The sequence below is a fragment of the Corythoichthys intestinalis genome, chromosome 15, assembly GCF_030265065.1.
Source record: "Corythoichthys intestinalis isolate RoL2023-P3 chromosome 15, ASM3026506v1, whole genome shotgun sequence".
Lineage (NCBI taxonomy): Eukaryota > Metazoa > Chordata > Actinopteri > Syngnathiformes > Syngnathidae > Corythoichthys > Corythoichthys intestinalis.
Genome location: NC_080409.1, coordinates 45714290 through 45740157, shown reverse-complemented (window position 1 = coordinate 45740157; position 25868 = coordinate 45714290). Strand labels below are relative to the sequence as shown.

General features: G+C 39.1%; 1 protein-coding gene across 3 annotated transcripts in view; it reads right to left on the bottom strand.

The window, feature by feature from the left end:
- Nucleotides 1-2150: 2150 nt before the first annotated feature.
- luzp1 (leucine zipper protein 1) overlaps nt 2151-25868 on the bottom strand; it is a 153062-nt gene continuing 129344 nt past the window's right edge. For all 3 annotated transcript variants that reach the window (XM_057860224.1, XM_057860226.1, XM_057860225.1), the window contains 2 exons: nt 8293-8504; nt 2151-4518 (listed from right to left, as the gene is read on the bottom strand). In XM_057860224.1, the coding sequence (XP_057716207.1) occupies nt 8304-8504 (201 nt within the window). In that variant the 3' untranslated portion in view covers nt 2151-4518; nt 8293-8303. The remainder of the gene's footprint in view (nt 4519-8292; nt 8505-25868) is intronic.

Sequence of the window (25868 nt, the reverse complement as noted above, 5' to 3'; positions counted from 1 at the left end):
ACGGGCACTGTTTGCTTCTCCCTGGTAACTGTGTTTTTCGACAAATGTTCGCGAAACAATTTATTTATTATATAATTATAATATTATACAATTTATTAGTATTTATTTGCTGCTGAATTGATGCCAAAAAAAACAAAACAATCTGGTGATCGACACTTGAGGAAGCTTTTAATTGAAGAATATGGAAGGAAATCAATGCCACCAGAGTTGGAATTTTAATTTAAATAACCCCCATTTTTTTCAGCATGAAAATTCAGACGGGACATTAAACGTTAGTCACAGCATTTTGTCATTGTCAAAAAAATTGAGTTTCAAAAATTCAGTCGCAAAATTTTCAGTCGCAATGTCCCAGTAAGCCAGGGAGAAGCAATCGATCCCAGATTCCTTTCATCGGATGTTTGCTCAGTGAGGACTGACAGTACATTAAAAGTTGGTAATAGCATTTTGTCATTTTTTTTGGAGTATGGAAACGGGACGGGCATTGATTGCTTCTCCCTGGTCACCGTGTTTTTCGACTTTTTACGACTCATTTTGTTCGCTAATTAATTTATTTGCTGCTGAATTGACGCCAAAAAACAAAAACATCTGTTGATTGTACACTTTCGGAGGCTTTTGATTGAAGAACATGGAAGGAAATCAGTGCCACCAGAGTTGGAATTTTAATTTATAAAACCCCCAATTTTTTTTATGCATGAATATTCGGCCCCCCAAAAAAAATTGAGTTTCAAAAATTCAGCCGCTAAATTTTGAGTTGCAATGTCCCAGTAAGCCAGGGAGATTTAATACATGATCCATTTAATCGGATGTTTGCTCAGTGAGGACTGACAGTTCATTAAAAGTTGGTCATAGCATTTTGTCATTTTTTTTGGAGTATGGAAACGGGACGGGCATTGATTGCTTCTCCCTGGTAACCGTGTTTTTCGACTTTTTGCGACTGAATTTTTTCGCTAATTAATGAATTTGCTGCTGAATTGACGCCAAAAAACAAAACATCTGTTGATTGTACACTTTCGGAAGCTTTTGATTGAAGAATATGGAAGGAAATCTGTGCCAACAGAGTTGGAATTTTAATTTATAACACCCCCAATTTTTTTTTCAGCATGAAAATTCAGCCACAAAAAAATTTGAGTTTCAAAAACTCAGCCCCAAAATCTCATTTCATCGGATGTGCAGACAATCAAATGAGCCATGTATTCAGTGAGTATGACGACTGACAGCAAATATAAAAGTTTAAAAAGTCACAGCACGTTGTGATTGTTTTGATTATGGAAACGAGACAGGGATTGATTGCTTTTGTCTAGTCACCCAGCCGTTGCAACTGAAATATTTGCAAAACAATTTTCAGCGACTGAATTTGCTCTACTGAATTTTTTGCTGCTGAATTTTGATGCCAAAAAAATCAGTTGTAACATTTGGGTAGACAGAAGCAATCGAGCAAGTTAGGTTAGATTTGCTCAGCCATGTCTTCAGTGTGTACGACGGCCGACAGTACATTAAAAGTTGGTCACAGCTTGGTGCGATTGTTTTGATTATGGTACTGAGACGGGGATCGATTGCTTTTGTCTAGTCACCCAGCCATTGCAACTGAAATATTTTGCAAAACAACTTTCTGCGACTGAATTTTCTCACTGAATTTTGATTCCCCCCCAAAAATCAGCCACAAAAATTCAGCTGCAAAAAACTTGTCCAAGTCCAGACATTCATGTAAGGTAACGTTTGCTGAGCCGGGTTTTTAGTGAGTACAATGGCTGACAGTACATTAAAATGAGACAGGGATCGATTGCTTCTGCCTGGTCACCCAGCTGTTGCAACTAAAAATTTTCAACACAATTTTCTGTAGCTGAATTTTTTGCTGCTGTATTTTATGTCCCCCAAAATTCAGTTGGAACACTTGGGTTAACAGGGAAAAGCAATCGATCCCCGTCTCAGTTCATTGCAAGTCCAGACATTCAAGTTAGAGGTTACATTTGCTCAGCCTTGTCTTCAGTGAGTACAACGGCCGACAGTACATTAAAAGTTGGTCACAGCTTGGTGCGATTGTTTTGATTATGGTACTGAGACAGGGATCAATTGCTTCTGCCTGGTCACACTTCTGTTGCAACTGAAATTTTTGCAACACAATTTTCTGTGGCTGAATCTTTTGCTGATGAATTTTGAGGCAAAAAAAAAAAAAAAAAAAATCACATTTGGGTAGACAGGGAAAAGCAATCAATCCCAGAAGTTCAATTTAGGTTACGTTCGCTCAGCCGTGTATTCAGTGAGTACGACGGCCGACAGAACATTAAAAGTTGGTCACATCATGGTATGATTGTTTTGATTATGAAAATGAGACAGGGATCTATTGCTTCTGCCTGGATTTTTTTTGTGGCTGAATTTTGATGCCCAAAAAATTAAGTCACAAAACTTCAGACGCAAAAAAAATTGTTGCCACAGTTGGGTAGACAGGGAGAAGCAATCGATCCCAGAAAGTCAAGTTAGGTTACGTTCGCTCAGCCGTGTCTTCAGTGAGTACGACGGCCGACAGTACATTAAAAGTTGGTCACATCATGGTATGATTGTTTTGATGATGAAAATGAGACAGGGATCGATTGCTTCTGCCTGGAATTTTTTTGCTGCTGAATTTTGATGCCTAAAAAATTCAGTCACAAAAATTCAGCTGCAAAAAATTGTTGCAACATTTGGGTAGACAGGGAGAAGCAATCGATCCCAGAAGTTCAAGTTTGGTTACGATCGCTCAGCCGTGTCTTCAGTGAGCACGACGACAGACAGTACATTAAAAATTGGTCACATCATGGTATGATTGTTTTGATTATGAAAATGAGACAGGGATCGATTGCTTCTGCCTGGATTTTTTTTGCTGCTGAATTTTGATGCCTAAAAAAATTCAGTCACAAAAATTCAGCTGCAAAAAATTGTTGCAACATTTGGGTAGACAGGGAGAAGCAATCGATCCCAGTAGTTCAAGTTAGGTTACGTCCGCTCAGTCGTGTCTTCAGTGAGTACGACGGCCGACAGTACATTAAAAGTTGGTCACGGCATGGGGTGATTGTTTTGATTATGAAAATGAGACAGGGATCGATTGCTTCAGCCTGGTCACCCAGCTGTTGCAACTGAAATTTTTGCAACACAATTTTCTGTGGCTGAATCTTTTGCTGATGAATTTTGATGCCAAAAAAATTCAGTTGCAACATTTGGGTAGACAGGGAGAACCAATCGATTCCTGTCTCAGTTCATGGGAATGAGACAAGGTTTGATTGCTTCTCCCTGGTTGTAATTCAAATTTGGTAGCACTGATTTACCTCCATCAAAGTTCATAGAAAGAGAATGAAGTTGGATCTTTACTAAGCAGAGTAAAACAGGTGGAAATCAGTGTCTTGCCATTTAAAAAAAACCCTGCAGTGATGTCACGCTCTGCACCATAAATCATTCAAAAATCAGGTCAGCACCTTCACGACCCCGCTAACGAAAGCGGACACGCCGGTGTGTCAGATCCCGGTCGGGAAGACCACTGCGCCGCTGCATTTAGACGGCTAGGAGTCAGACGAGACTGAAACGACAAGATTAGACGTGGCTGACAACTTTTAACCTTTGCGCGGGTCGTTTGTCATTATCCGGTGACGGCTTCTTGCTCCCTGGTTTAAGTGGACATGCTTCCCTTTCCAGGAATGCGGAGATGGGAAAACCACACCGAGAGTTCCTAACATGATGTCTTTTAGCGTTGTGAGCCGCACGCTGTTGCAAGGATGAAATATTTTGTGGAAGATGGAGGAAAAAAATCAATGAAGTGGGCTTCGTGGCAGCATTTCTATGTCGCCTGTGTATCCAGTAATTGCATTGACAACACTAATTTTGCATTAATGATTCTAACTCTGGCCAAAACGTTGAGTCTGGTTGCATCCCGGTTACCGATGATGTGCAAAGTACTGACTTAAAACGGTTTAAAAAGTAAATAAAGCACCATAAGAAATCTAGTACTGTAGCTGATTAATAACAAAATATATTATTTGCCCCTACGTGTGCGTCGCATTTGATTGAGGAAGCATAAATGTTAACGCCACAGGAAGTGAATTACAGCGACCGATCACAAAAAACGGTTTCACAAAGAAATAGGGAACCTTTTTAGGAGAAATATTTGAGTACATATGTGGCGAGGACATGCTTCCTAACATGCCAAGACGGTCTCATAGGGAAAATTAGAACTGAGTAATTCGCTTCCTGTTTTTGGTCACATTGAAAGTGTCAGCATCCTTTGTCAAGTATCGGCGCGACGCAGCAGTTTCTGGTGAGATGAAGTGATACGCTCCCCGCGGGAGCCTCTCCTTTGTCATGACTAGAAGTCCAATACATCCAAACAAGCAGAAGAGGAAGAGATGTTTACGTCTTGACGTGCATTCAAAGTCACAGTTTTTTTTCGTCTTTTTTTTTTTAAACATAGCTGTGGTTGTTTTTTCCTGTCTTTGCTTGTTCTTGAAGCTGCAGTGTGCTGGAGATGGTGGCGCGTGATCCCTACTCAAGCATCTGTTGGAGAAACAAAGAAGACAGGAAAAAAATATATGTTTGATAATTTCTGTTGTTTTCGTGTAAAGTTGAACACAATTTGCTCTCAGGTAAAATTATGAATTGAACAAGCATGCAAAAGTTCCCCAACATACAAAGAATCTTTTCATTAACTGTCATAACCAATTTTTTTACTGGGAGGGGCTGTTAGCTAGCTACAGTGCCCTCCATAATTATTGGCACCCCTGAAAAAGATGTGTTTTTTTAGCTTCTAATATTTTTTTTGATTCAAATAATATGGGACCTTACTGGAAAAAAGAAAAATCCAACCTTCAATACAAGTGCATTCATTCAGTGTTGAAAAAATCCCAGATATAGAAAAAATTATTTGACATCAAATAATGTGTGTCACAATTATTAGCACCCCTGGTGTTAATAATTTGTACAACCCCCTTTTGCCAACAACACACGGTCTGGGGACTGAGATGGCCATGGGAGGAGCTTGATTTTTGTGTCTGGTGAACCACTTCTGTGTAGATTTGGCCATATGTTTAGGGACATTGTATTGCTGAAAGACCCAGTGACGACACATCTTCAGCTTTTGGGCAGAGGGCAACAGATTTTGATTCAAACTGTCCTGGTATTTCAAAGCATTCATGATGCCATGCACCCTAACAAGGTTCCCAGGGCCTTTGGAAGCGAAACAGCCCCACAGCATCACTGACCCACCCCCATACTTCACAGTGGGTATGAGGTGCTTTTCAGCATGCATATCTTTCGTGGCACGCCAGACCCACTTAGAGTGTTTGTTGCCAAAAAGCTCAATCTTGGTCTCATCTGACCAAAGGTTGAAGCCTGGGAACGTGTGTATTTTTGTGTGTGACAAAGACTGAGATGTCTTTCAGCAAGACAATGACCCTAAACAAATGGCCAAATCTACACAGAAATGGTTCACCAGACACAAAATCAAGCTCCTCCATGGCCATCTCAGTGCCCAGACCTTGTTTTGTTGGCAAAAGGGGGTTGTACAAAGTATTAATACCAGGGGTGCTAATAATTGTGACACACATTATTTGATGTCAAATAATTTTTTCTTTATGGGGGATTTTTTCCCCACTGAATGAATGCACTTGTATTGTAGGTTGGATTTTTCTCTTTTTTTCAATTAAGGTCCCATATTATTTGAATTAAAAAAATATATTAGAAGCTAGAAAACACATCTTTTTCAGGGGTGCCAATAATTATGGAGGGCACTGTAGTTAGTAAGTAGTGGTAGGTCTATTTGTATTCGTCCCAGACCCTCACGGTTTGTTGCGTGTAGACATGTGACGATTACGGGTTTCAGAGTACATCTTATTAACGTTAACGATGATTGACAGACTGTTAAGCTTTGATGTTGCCAAAGACTTGACTTTCAAAACGCCGCATGCGTCAGTCATCATTTAACTTGATCAACAGTTGCAATGGCAACTGTGTGTGTAAGAGAGCAGCTTGAGCAGATTTGACTCACTCAATGAAGCATTTAATAAAGACAAGCTTTTTATTCTTTATTCTTGTTTAAAAAAAAAATGGTGGGACAGTAACATGTTTAAAACTTATCATTACATTTGAGGTGCTTAACTCATTTGCTCCCAAAAATGTATAAATATGTTCTATTTTTAATTGCTTCAGTGTCCCAACCACGTATTTACGTTTTTTTTTTTCCCCACAAGAGACATCTCTGAGTTCTGATTCAATTTAGATCCAAAGCACAACGCTGAAATTCCATTTTAAAGCAATAAAACTGGCCACTGGAGGGCAGTAGCGCATTAGGCAAGACCCGCATCCCCGACTTAACAGAACGAATGGCCGGGCCGCACCGCCAGGGTGCCGGCGGAAGACGACTGAATGGACGTCCAGCATGCCAGGTGGCGGACGACCGAGCAGAACGACCGGGACTACCAGTGCAGCGGACGATGAGGGAAAAGTTTAACCCGGCTGTCGCAGCCACAACAGCGTCATCTCTCAGTTAGTTATGTGTATATAAATTGTTACTTCGCTATCAAAAGCTCTATTTGTCTGGTTGTTCATCTTATTTTGTAAAAAGGGAAAACATTATTCAGATGTTTGGGATGTAACTAAAGCAAAACATAGCTGTGTTAAAGTCTAAGTTATGTTTAAAATGTATGCTTTCACAGAAAGCTCAATTTCTTTGTTTTTTCATTAGAGATTGGAAAATTGCTCAAACTAAGCTATTTTCTAATGCTGATTTCTAAAGAATGGGAAAAGATATGAAGTAACTTTTTTTTCCTGCTGAAAGAACAGAGTCTAATCTTTCTTTTGGTGGGTTCCATGTTTATATAGCAATAGAAAAGAATTTTCTGTGGGCCTTGCAAATCAGTCAAAATCCGGTAAAACGGCCGGAAGCGAAGGGCCTTGCTCCGGTGAAAATGGCTGGGAGATCTATATATATATATATAATATATACATATATATAGCGGAAAACACAGACAAGACTGAAAAAGCAGTTTCTGCTCTTTCACTCCTCTTTAAAAGAAACTGCTGTATTTTAAGCCAAAACAACAGTTGTGTTTGATAGAACAATATGTCTATATGCTGCCATAGCAGATTCATGGCGCATTAAGCCCCCAAACTATTTTTAATTTGACCATTTTACCCTGGAATCTCCCGTTTACAGACGTCGCGCAACCGCTTTTGTTTCAACCCAGCCATAAAACAAAGGTAATTAATTACATTGGGGAGAACAAGTATTTGATACACTGCCAATGGGTTTTCCCCACTGTATATCTATTATTCAAAATGTCTGTCATTTTTAGCTTAGAATCATTAATTGATGTCAGATATTTCGTTTAAAAAAAAAAAACAACTTTAAAAAATTATTCATTCGCATATTCTAAACTTTTAAACAAATGACGTCACAATGAAAGAAAAATGGTGTCTGTAAAAAAGTCACAAGTTTCTCCAATATCTTAGATGATAAATAATCGATCCAAACAAAGAAAAAAAAAGAAAACATTTTAAAGGGTAAATATATGAAAAAGAAAATCTCGACCACTCCCTGATGTTTGCAATTTCTGCATCCTTGTTATATGACCATGTTTCACCCATAAAATCCCCCAAAAAATCCAGCTGTGGCCATTCACAGCTGTGTCTTGACACTCGGTGATACATGCTACATGGAGTTTTTGGATTGAAACAAGGTAAGTACGCAATAATATCTCGTTAAAGTCATGGCGTCTGTAATTCTGCTCTCGCGTGCTCTCACCTCCTGATAGGGTTTTGCGGTTTAAATTTTTTTTTAAATGCCCTCATGTTCAAATTTTTTCTTCCCCCAGAAAATTGAGATTTTAAGCTTTCCAATGATGTATCACACGTGCATATGGGACAATTTTGAAAGTTGGCTAAATTGGGGGTCTCAGAGCGGAACTTCAAGTCACCTGAGTATTTTAAGTTTGCAGTATGATAATGTTACATGATGCATGAACAATGAAATGCGAACCTGGCATGTTAACGTATCATAGCTATTAAGAGTTACAGTATTCAGATAAGTATAGCATAAAGAACATGCTAACAAGTTTACCAAACCATCAGTTTCACTCTAAAACACCCAAAAAACATGTGAAATGATATAATAATGTGTTAATAATTTCACACTTAAGTCACTTCAGAGTATAAGTCGCACCCACAGCCAAACTATAAAAAAAACTGCGACTTATAGCGAAATATACGGTACTAATTTTTTATCGAGGATTAAGAATTAGCGCCTTTAAGCATTGGTTGTTGAGCGCTTCTTACCTGCCCTCCCTCTAATGATGCTGAGCCTGGCGATGGGTCCACACCCGGCTACCCGCGCCGCTCTTTCCCGACGTCTGACCCCGACTGGACCACAGCTCCCCTTTGGACGACACCCCCGTGGTTTTGGCCGTACGCTCGTAGGTGCTTTCCAGGGGGACGGAATTTGTGGCGGAGGATTGCTGTTTCCATGAGACATTTTCCGTATTTGAAACCTGTGGAGAAAAAAAGTTAGAGAAGTGACTAACATTTACAGATATGTAAAAGCCGTATAATTTTTCTTTGTTTTTAGTACCATTTTTGGTAAAAAACAAAACAAAAATAATTTTTCTAAGGTGTTTAAACTTTGTGAAAACAAAGAAAAATAAATAAATAGATAAATAAACGCAAAGTGAGACACCGGGTTGGTTGTCACACAAGGTGGTTTTCACACTTGCTAAAATGCGACCACCAGAGGGCAGTGTTGTGCAATATCAGTACAGGTAGTCTCCAGGTTACGAAGTACTCGACTTGCACCATTTCGACTTTACGACGCCAGAGTCTTGTCCACCATTTTGTTTCCAGTCAGTGTTTCTTTAGTCGCATAAACAGTACCTTATTGTACCTCAAAGTGTCTTATTTTATACTTTATTAATATGATGGGTTCTGTCCTCACTAAACGTGAAGTTGTTCAGCTTTACAGACTGCAAGCAAAGCCATTGTGCTTTTTGAAGCTTTTTACTTCCTTCACTTCTGACAATTTGTAAAGCTAACACACATATGCACACTTATGTTCAAAACGACACACATTTGAACAATAAAACACTTGACACAAAACAATCGGTGTTCAAACGTCCATCTAGTATGATCAATATGTAAATTTAGTAGATTAAATTAGCCTCATTTGCCTAACAAGAGTCCGGTATCTTAAATGCTATGAATGCTAATGTATTTACAATTCTCATAGAAAATCGCTCACACCTAACTCCACAAGCTCTAAACTTAATTACAAATGCATACAAAAACATATTAGCTGAAACAACTTACAGCCTTATGTGGGCCAAACCAGACCATAGCTATCTTTTATCCATGTCAGACGTCTGAGTCTGCTCCTGAGTCATACAAGAGGACAGTCCAGCCAGACCAAACGCTGCCACCAGAGGGCAGTGTCTCCTCAATCATTAAACAAAATACAATACTTTTGGACTTTTTGGGGAGTTATTTTGAATTTTCAAAGGGCATAGACTCCACCATCAGTTGAAAAGACAGCTCCTTCAGACATTGCGCCGCGCCTTCCCGTAGGGGGCCAACCCATATAGTGTTGAGGTGGCTTTCACTGTGAAAAACTCAAACACACGCTGTGTTCAAACGCCGGATTTAGGTGGAAAAGGGACAAAAGTTTTACTGCATTCAAGCAGGCAGGAGTGTCTCAAGAGTGATTTGGTCGAGGATTCAAGGTAATTACTATATTAAAAAGCGCCATGCATACACTTTAAAACATTACGGGGAAAAAAAAAAAAATCAATGCATAAAATTAGTGTAATTTTGGCTTGAAATAGTTACAAAAAATAGATAACTGTCCGTTTTTTGCTTTTAACTAAAAATCTAGACTGTTTTACGTTCATATCTATCGAAATTCCGCGATTTAAGCATTTATTTAGAAGAATTTCAACTTAAGCTCCTTGTTTCGTGACGGCCGCCATGTTGGATTTTGTATCTCTACACAATAGCGGAATTCAACCTAAATAATTTATGATTGTATATAGAAAAACGCAAATTTTGCTTTAGTTGAGGAAAATGATAATGATTCTGCATGATTTCCTCAAGTATTACGGTAAGTTTCTGATGTGAAAATTGAGTGATTTATTAGCTGCTGAAAACTCAATATTGCACTAAAAAAAAAAAAAATTGTTGCTCTTTTGGGCAAAAAAATATATGAAATGTTAAATATTGCTATTGATCCTTAAAACATAGGTGATTATCTCTGCATTTGGTGATTTTTGTGCATCTAGCATAAAAAATTGAGAATTTTATAGCCATTTTAAGTTTTGTTATACTTGTATAAAAAATAATTCATTGGGATTTTATTAGGGAACAACTTTGAATTACTTGATGTCGCTGCTCATGGAGATTCATATACAGTGCCCTCCATAATTATTAGCACCCCTGAAAAAGATGTGTTTTTTAGCTTCTAATAATTTTTTGTTTTATTCAAAAAATACAGTGCCTAGCAAAAGTATTCGGCCCCCTTGAATCTTGCAACCTTTCGCCACATTTCAGGCTTCAAACATGAAGATATGAAATTTAATTTTTTTGTCAAGAATCAACAACAAGTGGGACACAATCGTGAAGTGGAACAACATTTATTGGATAATTTAAACTTTTTTAACAAATAAAAAACTGAAAAGTGGGGCGTGCAATATTATTCGGCCCCTTTACTTTCAGTGCAGCAAACTCACTCCAGAAGTTCAGTGAGGATCTCTGAATGATCCAATGTTGTCCTAAATGACCGATGATGATAAATAGAATCCACCTGTGTGTAATCAAGTCTCCGTATAAATGCACCTGCTCTCTGATAGTCTCAGGGTTCTGTTTAAAGTGCAGAGAGCATTATGAAAACCAAGGAACACACCAGGCAGGTCCGAGATACTGTTGTGGAGAAGTTTAAAGCCGGATTTGGATACAAAAAGATTTCCCAAGCTTTAAAGATCTCAAGGAGCACTGTGCAAGCCATCATATTGAAATGGAAGGAGCATCAGACCACTGCAAATCTACCAAGACCCGGCCGTCCTTCCAAACTTTCTTCTCAAACAAGGAGAAAACTGATCAGAGATGCAGCCAAGAGGCCCATGATCACTCTGGATGAACTGCAGAGATCTACAGATGAGGTGGGAGAGTCTGTCCGTAGGACAACAATCAGTCGTACACTGCACAAATCTGGCCTTTATGGAAGAGTGGCAAGAAGAAAGCCATTTCTCAAAGATATCCATAAAAAGTCTCGTTTAAAGTTTGCCACAAGCCACCTGGGAGACACACCAAACATGTGGAAGAAGGTGCTCTGGTCAGATGAAACCAAAATTGAACTTTTTGGCCACAATGCAAAACGATATGTTTGGTGTAAAAGCAACACAGCTCATCACCCTGAACACACCATCCCCACTGTCAAACATGGTGGTGGCAGGATCATGGTTTGGGCCTGCTTTTCTTCAGCAGGGACAGGGAAGATGGTTAAAATTGACGGGAAGATGGATGCAGCCAAATACAGGAACATTCTGGAAGAAAACTTGTTGGTATCTGCACAAGACCTGAGACTGGGACGGAGATTTATCTTCCAACAGGACAATGATCCAAAACATAAAGCCAAATCTACAATGGAATGGTTGAAAAATAAACGTATCCAGGTGTTAGAATGGCCAAGTCAAAGTCCAGACCTGAATCCAATCGAGAATCTGTGGAAAGAGCTGAAGACTGCTGTTCACAAACACTCTCCATCCAACCTCACTGAGCTCGAGCTGTTTTGCAAGGAAGAATGGGCAAGAATGTCAGTCTCTCCATGTGCAAAACTGATAGAAACATACCCCAAACGACTTGCAGCTGTAATTGGAGCAAAAGGTGGCGCTACTAAGTATTAACGCAAGGAGGCCGAATAATATTGCACGCCCCACTTTTCAGTTTTTTATTTGTTAAAAAAGTTTAATTTATCCAATAAATTTTGTTCCACTTCACGATTGTGTCCCACTTGTTGTTGATTCTTGACAAAAAATTAAAATTTTATATCTTTATGTTTGAAGCCTGAAATGTGGCGAAAGGTTGCAAGGTTCAAGGGGGCCGAATACTTTTGCAAGGCACTGTATGAGACCTTAATGGAAAAAAAGAGAAAAATCCAGCCTTCAATACAAGTGCATTCTTTCAGTGGGGAAAAAATCCCACATAAAGAAAAAATTATTTGACATCAAATAATGTGTGTCACAATTATTAGTTGAAGCCTGGGACTCATCTGCCTCTTGGTCTCATCTGACCAAAGCACATCAGATGAGACCAAGATTGAGCTTTTTGGCACCAAACACTCTAAGTGGGTCTGGCGTGCCACGAAAGATGCGCATGCTGAAAAGCACCCCATACCCACTGTGAAGTATGGGGGTGGGTCAGTGATGCTGTGGGGCTGTTTCGTTTCCAAAGGCCCTGGGAAACCTTGTTAGGGTGCATGGCATCATGAATGCTTTGAAATACCAGGACATTTTAAATCAAAATCTGTTGCCCTCTGCCCGAAAGCTGAAGATGGGTCGTCATTGGGTCTTTCAGCAAGACAATGACCCTAAACATATGGCCAAATCTACACAGAAATGGTTCACCAGACACAAAATCAATCTCCTCCCATGGCCATCTCAGTCCCCAGACCTTCTTTTGTTGGCAAAAGGGGGTTGTACAAAGTATTAGCACCAGAGGTGCTAATAATTGTGACATACATTATTTGATGTCAAATAATTATTTCTTTATGTGGGATTTTTCCCCACTGAATGAATGCACTTGTATTGAAGGTTGGATTTTTCTCTTTTTTTTCCCCATTAAGGTCCCATATTATTTAAAAAAAAAGAAAAAAATATATATTAGACGCTAAAAAACACATCTTTTTCAGGGGTGCCAATAATTATGGAGGGCAATGTATATACAGTACCTAAGGGAGGTGTCTGTTTTGGTCTTAGGTCGCTAGCGGCTTTGATTTTGAAAATATTTGGAATTTTAAGTATTTGTGAATAGGTCCCCTATGGATCGTCCCAGAGTCCCGTCAACTGATAGTTAAGTCTATGCAAAGGCTTAATTCCGATGTACGCGGAAATCGGGGTTATTTCGCTAGCGTAGGAACGGGAACTACCTGTAATCAGCGTAGTGTGCAGGCATCGGGCACGCCAACGCTGGACATTTAAAAAGTGCAGACAACCAACTCCGCAATGAGGATGGTTGCCACAAAGTGTCAGGATGTCCTGGTTTGATCATACAGTTTAAAAAAGTTGAAAATGAAAACAATGCCATATCCTACTCAAGATATTAATCTTCCCTCTAATTAATGAATGACTATTCTAAGACATGTTAATGTGAAGATTTTCATGAAAGAGTAAACATTGCGAAAACCCACCCTCTTCTCCCCGAATTACATTCAGTGGCCAAGAATTGCTTGCTCGAGTTGCCTCTTTAATAGGCATTGGGGCTAATTGGTTTCGATTAGAGCTCGGCTGGACTGATTTCTCTGCGTCTCGAAGGGAAACAGACAGGAAATAAGTCACCCGCCAAGCCTGCAGTGTGGGCGTGCCGCTTGCGGTTACTTCCTGCTCAAAGTCACCGAGAGGAGGAAACATTAGGGTGGCAATATTCTCCTTCTATGGTCAGCAAGCTGTGAGCCAAGGTGGCTTCACACACTGTTCCCTACTGCCTGCAAAAAGACACTTGTGCGTTGTGTTCAGAATAATAAGCAGTGTGTGTAAAGCTTTAATCCTTATAATAGCTGGAAAATGCACTGGGAACACTGACACCCGCGTTTACACAAAGTGAAGGAAAAGGAATATTAGGCTGTTGAAAAGTCGCAGGTTCAGCATCTGTTAACCATGCAAACATTTACTGTGTGAATTGAGTGGAAGATTTTGCTTCCGAAAATAACGAGATCCCGTATTATGGGTTTTCCACACCATCTAAATCTAAACTTGTCTGGGTGCGTGTGTGTATGTTTGTTTCCGATGCACTCCGAATGAAGCTGTGCGGATTTTGACGAAATTTTACACTGTTGTACTTTATGTTTCTGAGCGTGTTCTTAAATGGGTTTGATCTCTATAGGCCTCCACTTAGTGCGGAACACTGGTTTAAAACTCCGAAAAGCAACGAAAATCCTTGATTGTGGTGGCAACACCGCCGTCTTTTGGGAAAAAGACACGTGTCTTGCGATTGCAATGTCGCAGTTGGCTTTAATGTACAAATTTAAATGTGCTGTGATGATACATTTTGGCTTCGAGTACTTAACAACAAGACACTGGATTAAAAAAAACAACAATTTTCTGTCATAATACTAAGGGATTCATTTCGGCTGGATAGTCACACAGTAGCGACTGTTATTTAGTATGGGTTACGCCCGCAATGGTTCATAGGTAGGTATGGCAACCGTGACTCAGTTTTATGATTGCCATTGTTATGTTCTGGGGTTTTATGTTCAATAAAGGGTCATACTGCGAGTTTAACTGAATTACATAGCATTGCCAATGAAGGGGAACCGTTTAGAACCTCCAACCCCCAAAAACACGAATAGTCCAGTAATTTTGTTGTGTGGCTGTTTTTCCAAAAACAGAGGTTAAAATGAGCCGTTTCGTTCTACTATAACAACTACATACAGTGGGGCAAATAAGTATTTAGTCAACCACTAATTGTGCAAGTTCTCCCACTTGAAAATATTAGAGAGGCCTGTAATTGTCAACATGGGTAAACCTCAACCATGAGAGACAGAATGTGGAACCCCCCCCCCAGAAAATCACATCGTTTGATTTTTAAAGAATTTATTTGCAAATCATGGTGGAAAATAAGTGGTCAATACCAAAAGTTCATCTCAATGCTTTGTTATGTACCCTTTGTTGGCAATAACAGAGGCCAAACGTTTCCTGTAACTCTTCACAAGCTTTTCACACAGAGACTCTTAAGATGTGATACGAATGGGATTTTGGGTGTACAGTGGGTCAAATAAGTATTTAGTCAACCACTAATTGTGCAAGTTCTCCCACTTGAAAATATTACAGAGGCCTGTAATTGTCAACATGGGTAAACCTCAACCATGAGAGACAGAATGTGGAAAAAAAAAACAGAAAATCACATTGTTTGATTTTTAAAGAATTTATTTGCAAATCATGGTGAAAAATAAGTATTTGGTCAATACCAAAAGTTCATCTCAATACTTTGTTATGTACACACTGTTGCTGGTATTTTGTCCCATTCCTCAATGCAGATCTCCTCTAGAGCAGTGATGTTTTGGGGCTGTCGTTGGACAACACGGACTTTCAACTCCCTCCACAGATTTTCTATGGGGTTGAGATCTGGAGACTGGCTAGGCCACTCCAGGACCTTGAAATGCTTCTTACGAAGCCACTCCTTTGTTGCCCTGGCAGTGTGTTTAGGGTGATTATCATGCTGAAAGACCCAGCCATGTCTCATCTTCAATGCCCTTGCTGATGGAAGGAGATTTTCAATCAAAATCTCTCGATACATGGTCCCATTCATTCTTTCCTTTACACAGATCAGCCGTCCTGGTCCCTTTGCAGAAAAACAGCCCCAAAGCATGATGTTTCCACACCCATGCTTCACAGTGGGTATGGTGTTCTTCGGATGTAATTCAGTATTCGTTCTCCAAACACGAGAACCTGTGTTTCTACCAAAAAGTTTTATTTTGGTTTCATCTGACCATAACACATTCTCCCAGTCCTCTTCTGGATCATCCAAATGCTGTCTAGCGAACTGCAGACGGGCCTGGATGTGTACTTTCTTCAGCAGGGGGACACGTCTAGCAGTGCAGGCGCATTGTGTTACTGATAGTATCCTTTGTTACTGTGGTCCCAGCTCTCAGTAGGTCATTCACTAGGTCCCCCCGTGTGGTTCTGGGATTTTTGCTCACCGTTCTTGTAATCATTTTGACGCCACGGGGTGAGATCTTGGATGGAGCCCCAGATCGAGGGAGATTATCAGTGGTCTTGTATGTCTTCCATTTGGTTTCTTTACACCAAACGTTTTACCTATTGCAGATTCAGTCTTCCCAGCCTGGTGCAGGTCTACAATTTTGTCTCTGGTGTCCTTCGACAGCTCTTTGGTCTTAGCCATAGTGGAGTTTGGAGTGTGACTGACTGAAGTTGTGGACATGTGTCTCTTATACCGATAATGAGTTAAAACACGTGCCATTAATACAGGTAACGAGTGGAGCCTTGTTAGACCTCATCAGAAGAAGTTAGACCTCTTTGACAGCCAGAAATGTTTGCTTGTTTGTAGGTGACCAAATACTTATTTTCCACTCTAATATGGAAATAACTTCTTTAAAAATCAAACAATGTGATTTTCTGTTTTTTTCCCCCACATTCTGTCTCTCATGTTTGAGGTTTACCCATGTTGACAATTACAGGCCTTTCTAATCTTTTCCAGTAGGAGAACTTGCACAATTGGTGGTTGACTAAATACTTATTTGCCCCACTGTAATTGCACATCGCGACCATTAAAGAAAAAAAAAAAAGGTTAAAACTAGCGGTGGGAACCCATGGGTACCTCACGAGGCGATGTAAGGCTCACAATAAGAATGATCTCCCGATAGGGCCATGCAACAATTATGTTATTATATAAAACATGGGTCAGCAAATCATTCTACAATAAACAAAATATTGATTTTTGGTCAATTCCTGTTGATTTTGGGGCATTTAGAAATCCAACTTCCAGTTGATTTTGGGTTACTGAACAGAAAATGACCTGAAAATGTCCCTAAATGAATATGAAGTGGCTAAAAATCAACAGGAAGTGGCCTGTAAATGCTGAAAAATGAACATGAAGAGACCTATAAATGGCCATAAAACCAGGAGGACTGCCTGTGAATGCCGCTTCAGTGCCATTGACAGCACTAAACGTCCAAACAATCTTTGACCCTCCCAGTAAAAGGATTGGACGTCTTGCGCCGTCAATGGCAGCCAATGAGCTAACACAGACACTATTCTAGTTGAAGATTTAGGGAGCAACTTGTTGGTTCTTGTTGTTTTTACCCCAAACAGAGACACCTTTTTAAATCAATAAAGTGATCCCTCGTTTTTCGCGGTTAATGGGGACCAGAACCCGCCGCGATAAGTGAAAAACCGTGAATTAGCGCCACCTGCCCACAAAAAAAGATTTAGCATTTGAAAGAGATACATATTAGACATGTTTTTTTCCATTTTTTTCCCTCAAAGTGTAGTAAGAAAAACTTGAGTATATAATAAATATTTTAATAAATGTTAATTAAGCACTTCAAATGTAAAAATTATGATTAGTTTTAAACATGTTACTGTCCAAACGAATTATTTGTAAACAAGAATTAAGTAGAAAAATGCTTGTTTTTATTAAATGCTTTATTGAGTGAGTCCACTCAAATCCACTCAAGCTGCTCACACACAATGAGTTGCCACAGCAACTGTTTAACAAGTTAAACTATGATTGAGGCATGCGGCGCTTTGAAACTTCGGCTTCCAGGCATCTGTGGCAAGATCAAACATTAACGTCTGTCAATCATCCTTAACTTTAATAAGCAACTCCAGTGCACTGCCTGACCAGCAAAGAGCATCAGGATGGAGAGTGAGGCTTCATGATCAGCTTGGGACGGCTCAACTGTATTTATTAAAAAAATTTTAATTGGAAAAAAAAAATCCAAGAGGGGCGCGAAGAAGTGAGGGATCACTGTATATCAATTTTTGGCAGAAGCATATTGATAACCTTTTAAGATGCAAAATATTGCAATACATCACCATTATATTGTCACACACCTAGTAAAAACAGTATAATATTTGGGCTCCGTTAAGTACACAAATACATAGGATGTGTTTTGCAATCACTGGCAACGAATGCCTTCGGAATAAAATGTAACGTGGTTAAGAATAAATGTTCTCAGGCCAAAGTAAAATACGTTGCCGAGTGTGAGAACATGTCCACGTGCGGCTATGAGTCAATATTTGGTTAAGCGGAACATCGGCCCACTATAAATGCTGTTAATGTGTCCCGGCAGAGCAAAGCCATTAGAAGTTCTGGCGTCATCACACACAACGGCTCCTGTTCATGTGTATTAATAATGATGCTAAATGTCAAATTTAATCCGGCAACAAAGAAAACACTGAAATCAGTCTGGCTTATTAAGCATCAGTTTGACAGACTACTCTAAATCAAGGTTTCCGAAACTGAGATGCAGTGCCTAAAATGTGGTTTTATTATTTCCAATTTAAATGCTGTAAGATTTTTATTGGCTAACAAGACAGCACTCAATTTCTTCATTCTTTATTATTGGTTAATGTTAAGTGTAGATATCTTTGGCAGGGTATTTTGTTTTCAAGCTAACTGGGCTCCCGTGGTCGCTGATATACAGGACCATAGTTTAAACGTAGCCAAACGAACCTCGCTCTAGATTAGGGCTGTCACGATTAACACAGTGGCTGCCGGACGGCGCTAGACGTCCGATCTATTTTGACTGTGAGGGTCGAATGAAATATTGTCTGATTTCAGTAGTTCTCAATTAAAACAGACGATCTGTATCAGGTACCAGAATATTTTTAAGATTACCGTATTTTTCGTGGGGAAAAAAAGGGAAAAAAAGACTTTGTCAGTCACATTTGAATACCTATACAGTGGTACTTCTGCTAACGAAATTAATTGGTTGTTGAAGTATTTTCGTAACCTGAAAATTCTGTAAATTGAGACGTGTTTAAATTATTTTGAAAGTCCAAAAATTACCATAACTTCCCGAATATAAGGCAGCCCCTGTATATTGTATATTTCTGTCTCCATCTATGTACCCGTTTATAATGCGCACCCTGATTTTATAAGTTGATTTTGGGGAAAAAAAGTGCACGTTATATTCGGGAAATTACAATAGCATAAAAAATGCCAATTTTTCACCTGAGCAACGCTGGGGCCATACTGTTAGTAAAATCTAGTAAAATATTTTGGGGGAATAATATTTTACCAGTAGGCATGTGCTGCTATGAAATTCTGACGGTATGGTAACTAGAGGCGTGCGAAATTACCGATTCTTAGATTATTCGCGATTCGGCCGTGGAAGATTCGAGAATGATTCACAAACATCCAAATTCCGATCATTGAATTATACCAGAATTAGCGCAGTCTTCGCGCTGCAATGAGGAACAGACCGAGAGTAAATATCATGTTCAACTCATGCCGCTAGATAAAAAAATCAATAATACCTAACTGCGGCCGACATACGTTACAAACAACGCCCAGTTGCTAGTTGCTACAATCATACGGCCACGGTAGATATCACATATGTGTAGAACTAGATGCGAAATGACAGACTTGCCGGCCTTAGTAACCAGCCGCCATCTTAAAGCAGTAGACTTCTTTAGAAGGCTCTGTTGTAGCAAACCTAATGAACTTTTTACCAAAATACTCCTAAATCAGCAAAATATTGACTTGAATCTATCTTAAAATGATGAAACAGTTTTAAAACTTTGACATCTTGAAAGTAGACGGAAGGGTAATTATGGAATAACGGTAGCAATTTTAAGAACTTTAACGGTTGATTCACAACATTAAATTAATTGAATGTAGTTTAAAGCTGCTGATACAGAGTGGGGAGTATTGTATTTACTGTTTTTAACTGTTAACTTTATACTGAGAGGATTTTTGAACAATTTTCGAAGTAATGTACAGAACATTAAAAGCTGAACTGTAATCGTAATCGAATCGTTAGTTGCCTCTAATGATAACCCTAAGACAAAGTATCACTTTCACGGTATTGCAATTACAGCTCTAAAATGTGTTTTTTGAGATATCTGTGTTAAAAAAAAAAAAAAAAAAAAAAATCTTATTTTTCTAAACGGATTAGGGAATTGGAACATAAGTATGATGTTGTAAAAACTAATAAAAAACAATTCAACATAAAATTAAAATAAATGCAGTGCTTTAGGTGAGCCTAAACCAAGAGCCACAGCTCAACATTATTACTAAAACAAAAATAATTGCATCATGTTCAATAAAGAGCATGTGTGTATGACTCGTATCATGTTTACATTATACACACACTCTCTTTTATCAACACAGACAATTGCTAGAGAGAAAAAACCACCACGTTTTACCAGCGCTAGACATACTAAACAAGCTGGAGTTAACTCTCGTAGCTGGTGGGAAACGTTCATGACAATGTTTACCAACCTTTAATTTTGTATAAATGCAAAATCATATTGCATGTATTGCCTCCTTGGCAGCCACCCTCCACAAACATGTTTTACATGTCGGTTGGCCCTCCCCCTCTAAGCCGGGGCTATCTGTAACTTTTCTGTAGCCGAAGTATACTCATACCAGCGATTTTGTTTTCTTCGAGGAGGGAAAAAGTTCAGGAGTTTCACCTCCTCAAGTCATCGTGTAGCACAGCTGACTCATTGACACTGAGCAACAACCGATGGGGGAGAGTTGAGCCTTCCAGCTGCAAGCGAGGGATTTCTCCATGCATTTTTGGGACATGAAAATAACTAATACCTTAGGGACGGTATGAAGGAAAATTTTTGCGGTTTTAAAACCTTGATGTTTTCATACCACTGTGTGCCTTGAAACCGGTAATTGGCACATGTCCATTTACCAGAGACCAAGAACAAACAATTACAAATTATTCTGATAACATTAAAACAGAGAAAACAGGCTAAATAGGTGCCTGTTAACATGCAATATTAGCAATTATTCAGAAAACTATGAAAAAAAAAGACAAACTATGACTATTAGCCCGGAAAATAAGGTAGTCAAAATATGATATATGCAAGCATCTGCTTTTGCTTTGGACAACAATGATAAAGCTACAGATTATAGTCACATAGCTACATAGCAACTCATTTGTATACGAGCTGATTAGTTGACTAATCCAAAACAAAATCAGGGATTCTATCGACTAACAAAATAATCGTTTGCAGGCGCCTTAGTCTGGATGGACGCACCAAAGCCTTCAGTGGATTTATATTGAAAATGTACAGCTCATGTTTGTCATGTAATCTGTGCATCCTGCAGATTTCAGAAAGAATGCTCTGCAAAACCAATTATTTTGCAAAGTGAAACCTGTCTGCCCTTTGTTTCACATAAAATTGAAAATAATGACTTCGTCTTGCCAAACCAAACTATTAAATGACCTCTCCCAATACACAATGTTATAGAATTTACATAATATGTTTCAGAAAATTGACAGTCATGCTTGTTTTGTCCGGATGAAAGTTTATACAGAAGCCACCTCGAACCTATTTTTGCGGTCCGGACCGACATCGGGTTGCTGCTCAAAAGTTGTATTCCAGACGTCGCCTCTGGTTTTAGACTCAACACTGGATGTTTTTGGTGTATTTCTCATTAACTGTAATTATATCTCATTTATATAAGCATGATGAGGTTTCCTTATGCCCAATGAACTCAAGTGCCATTACAAGTGGAGCAATGAGCACTAAAGTGCAGTTTTTGCAGTTTGAATTAGGGCTGTCCAACGATTAAAATTTTTAATCGAGTTAATTACAGCTTAAATATTAATTAATCGTAATTAATCGCAATTCATACCATCTATAAAATATGCCATATTTTTCTGTAAATTATTGTTGGAATGGAAAGATAAGACACAAGACGGATATATACATTCAACATATGGTACATACAGTAAGTACTGTATTTGTTTATTATAACAATAAATCAACAAGATGGCATTAACATTATTAACATTCTGTTAAAGCGATCCATGGATAGAAAGACTTGTAGTTCTTAAAAGATAAATGTTAGTACAAGTTATAGAAATTTATATTAAAACCCCTCTTAATGTTTTCGTTTTAATAAAATTTGTAAAATTTCCAATCAAAAAATGAACTAGTAGCTCGCCTTTGTTGCTATCAATAATAACACAATGCTCATGGGTGCTTAAGCCCATAAAATCAGTCGCACTCAAGTGCCAGCAGAGGGCGACAAAACTCCAAAAAACACAAGTAACAAGTTGGCATTGCACTGTGCTGTCATTTTAATCTGTTTGAGTGGGGCATGTGCGTTAATTGCGTCAAATATTTTAACGTGATTAATTGAAAAAATTAATTACCACCCGTTAACGCGATAATTTTGACAGCCCTAGTTTTAATATAAAATTACTATAACTTGTAACATTTATCTTTTAAGAACTATAAGTCTTTCTATCCATGGATCCTTTTAACAGAAGGAATGTTAATAATGTTAATGGCATCTTGTGGCTTTATTGTTATAATAAACAAATACAGTACTTATATACAGTATGTTGAATGTATACTGTATATCCATCTTGAGTCTTATCTTTCCATTCCAACAATAATTTACAGAAAAATATGGCATATTTTAGACATTTGAATTGAGTTTGAATTGTAATTAATTACGATTAATTATTTTTTAAGCTGTGATTAACTCGATTAAAAATTTTAAACGTTTGACAGCCCTACAATAAACATCTGTGAAAGGAACTGGAGTCTCGTATGCCAACACGCACGTACGCACGCGGCGATAAAAGGCAGCCGCGAAAATTACCGCCCTCATTTATACATTTATACATTCAAGATACGGTACATAAGTACTGTATTTGTTTATTATAACAATAAATCAACAAGATGGCATTAACATTATTAACATTCTGTTAAAGCGATCCATGGATAGAAAGACTTGTAGTTCTTAAAAGTTGTGTTAGTACAAGTTATAGAAATTTTATAGTAAAACCCTCTTAATGTTTTCGTTTTAATAAAATTTGTAAAATTTTCAATCAAAAAATAAACTAGTAGCTCGCCATTGTTGCAGTCAATAATTACACAATGCTCACCCATAAAATCAGTCGCATCCAAGCGCCAGAAGAGGGCGACAAAAAACCCAAAAAACACAATTAACAAGTGGACATTACACTGTGCTGTCATTTTAATCTGAGTGGGGCATGTGCGTTAAATGCGTCAAATATTTTAACGTGATTAATTTAATTAATTAAAAATTACCGCCCGTTAACGCGATAATTTTGACAGCCTAAGTTTAGCAACATTATTACCACACATGGGTTTCAATGATGTATTGTTGATAGCTACGATCTGTTTAAGTAACAACATGATATCAGCAATGCAAACTATTTGCTGCAGCTGCACAGACAATAGGTTTAAAAAAATGTTTGCCTAATAATCAATGGCTGTTGTGGTCAGGCTGGCTGCCGGCCAACTAAAGCAATGGATGTCATCTCCTTAATGACTATTGATTTTTGGGTTACATCTGGTCTGCAGCAAGCTGACATCTGCAATTTTCTTATCCCTTGGTTCGGTAAATGCACAGAATTTTTTTTAGTTTAGAACAACAGAATTGCGCTAACTTGGACCAATTTATTCAGACCCAATCATGCCAGTTAAGGACACATTCACGGAGTCTACATGCGAACTCGTAATATACAAGCCTCCACTGTCAACCTTTGACACCGCAATCACACGCTAATCCCTCACCTCCCACTGTCCTGACTGCAGCTGTATTTATCCAAACCTCTTGGGAATGAACGCAGCATAGACCACCGAAAATGCGCCGGCAATCCAAGCCAAACATTATTGGCTCACTGAAAGAAATGCAGAGAAGACTAACGATGACCACTATTTGAACTGTGTTTTTCTTGCAGTCTGGTCAATTTGCGTCGCTAACCGCCGCAATCCAAATCAAGTGGCCACTTTGTTACTCCAAAAATCAGGATGAACATGGTTCCATCAGGGCTATGAATCAAGCAAATGGGTTTAGGAAATTCCCCAAATGCACAACTGACTAAACAATGAATGAAAGAGGCAGACAGGCAGAACATCGAGTCTATGCTGAATGACCACATCTGAGCTGCAAAACAAGAGGAGGGGGTTCGTTTTGAAAACCTATCTAGTGGCTCCAAGGTAACCAGCACCACTCAAGTATGACTGATGTTAGACGGGGTCAAAAAGACGAGACTAACTGAAAGAGAAAACATTGGCTCCAGCTCATACAATGTCTGTCAGCGTCCAGCTAATCAAAGAGTTGGGGTCAAGGCCATGTAGTGAAGATGATGTAGACCCCGACCATAACTGAACCCCACAAATACAGTCGAGTTGATTCCACGGCATTGCTTCCAAGTAGAGCTGAAACGATTATTCGAATAATATTTGATTTCAACCATGCATGAGTTGAGCAATTGAACAATTGAGCTCCTTATCCCCAATTGTAAAAACAATTATCTGCTGTGTCTACCGAGCTCCCGATCCAAATGTCCAGCTCTACAGAGTACAGTGATACCTCGGCTCACGAACGCTTAAGCTCACGAACTTTTCGCCTCAAGAACATTAAATTCGCGAGCATATAGTCTCTGCTGGCGAACTAGTTTTCGGCGGACGAACCAAGCCACGCGGTCGGACAGCGCCACGAGAAGCTGACGCACGCTCACGGCGTCCCAGTTCGTCCCCTCCCTTTCGTTGAGTGCGGACGTGGTTTGTGTTTGATAGACATTTTGGACCATATTGAGTGTACTTTTGCTATTATGGGACCGAAAAAGAGTTACATACAGTCCTTATGGAAGTTGACTCGTGTTACCAATTCGCCCTCGACTGGTAATTGGCGGTGCTTTCAGCTTCCCACTGTCGTGAGAAGTGGACCGGCGAGTCACGTTGGCTCGTTGTCGTCGGTTGTCTTCGGTTCGCCCGATTTCCTCTCCAGAAAGGAGGCGGCGTGCATACAAACACCCAGAGGCGTCGGATGGCTTTTTGTGGGCACTTTTATTAACAACCAAAAGCATGTGGGGGGCACAGCAGTGGAGTCTACGCTAACTGCGCACTTTGCCGGTAACACTCTCCTTCCAAACAGTAACTCCCTCCCTCCTCCTCCCACTCCCATACCATCGCAAAGGTAAATAAAACAACTTTATTATACAGTACAGTTTATTTCTTTAATTATAATACAATAGCACACTTATTATACATAAAATAAGGTGTATTTTTGTGTAGTTTTAAGGCTTATTTAGTAGAAAATTATGTTTTATGGGGACCTGGGAACGGATTATTCTCATTTTAATGGTTTCTTATGGGAAATAAATGTTCGGAAGACGAACTTTTCGCCTCACGCACACTTTCTGGGAACCAATTATGTTCGTGAGCTGAGGTATCACTGTATATGGAAAATATACTGTTTAAAACGAATAATAAGCATGTCTTTTGTTGTGGAGACATAAATCTTGTGATAAAATATGTACAACACGTTCTTTGATTTTTCCTCATACATTCATGTCTGATGAAACTGTTCCAGTGATCTTTGTGTGCGGAAATTGTTGCCACCATGTACACCTTAGGAATGTACTCTTTAAAGAGACTTATAAGAAAAGCATTTTGAGTCGCTACTCACACCAGCTGTGATAACACATCAACACTTTTGCCACACACATAGCCACAATAAAATGTTCCCACAACAAATAGATGCTAGAATGTCAGGGACAATGACAAAGCCATAACCTTGTACGCCCTGAAACTCAGACCACAAATTTTGTGCACGAGACTGCTGTATGATAAACAACCGCAATGGAGCTGCTTGACTGGACGCTGGAGTTATTGTTCAAACCCAGATTGTTGATTGTGTTATTGTACAGTTTGTGGCCATGTGATGTATGTAACTGTACCATGTCTGATTGTGCGTCTTTAGCTGTATGGGGGGGGGCGGGAAAATGATAAGCGTATGTTTCCTCCCGTCTGCCTTTGTCTTTTTCTTCGGTTCTTAAATCATATCACATTTTGTAATTGTCAATGATTGTCAATGATACCGATGATGATGACAATAAAAAATTTAATTCATTCATTCATATAGAGGTAACGACGAGGAAGCCGACGAAAGCGAAGAGAGAC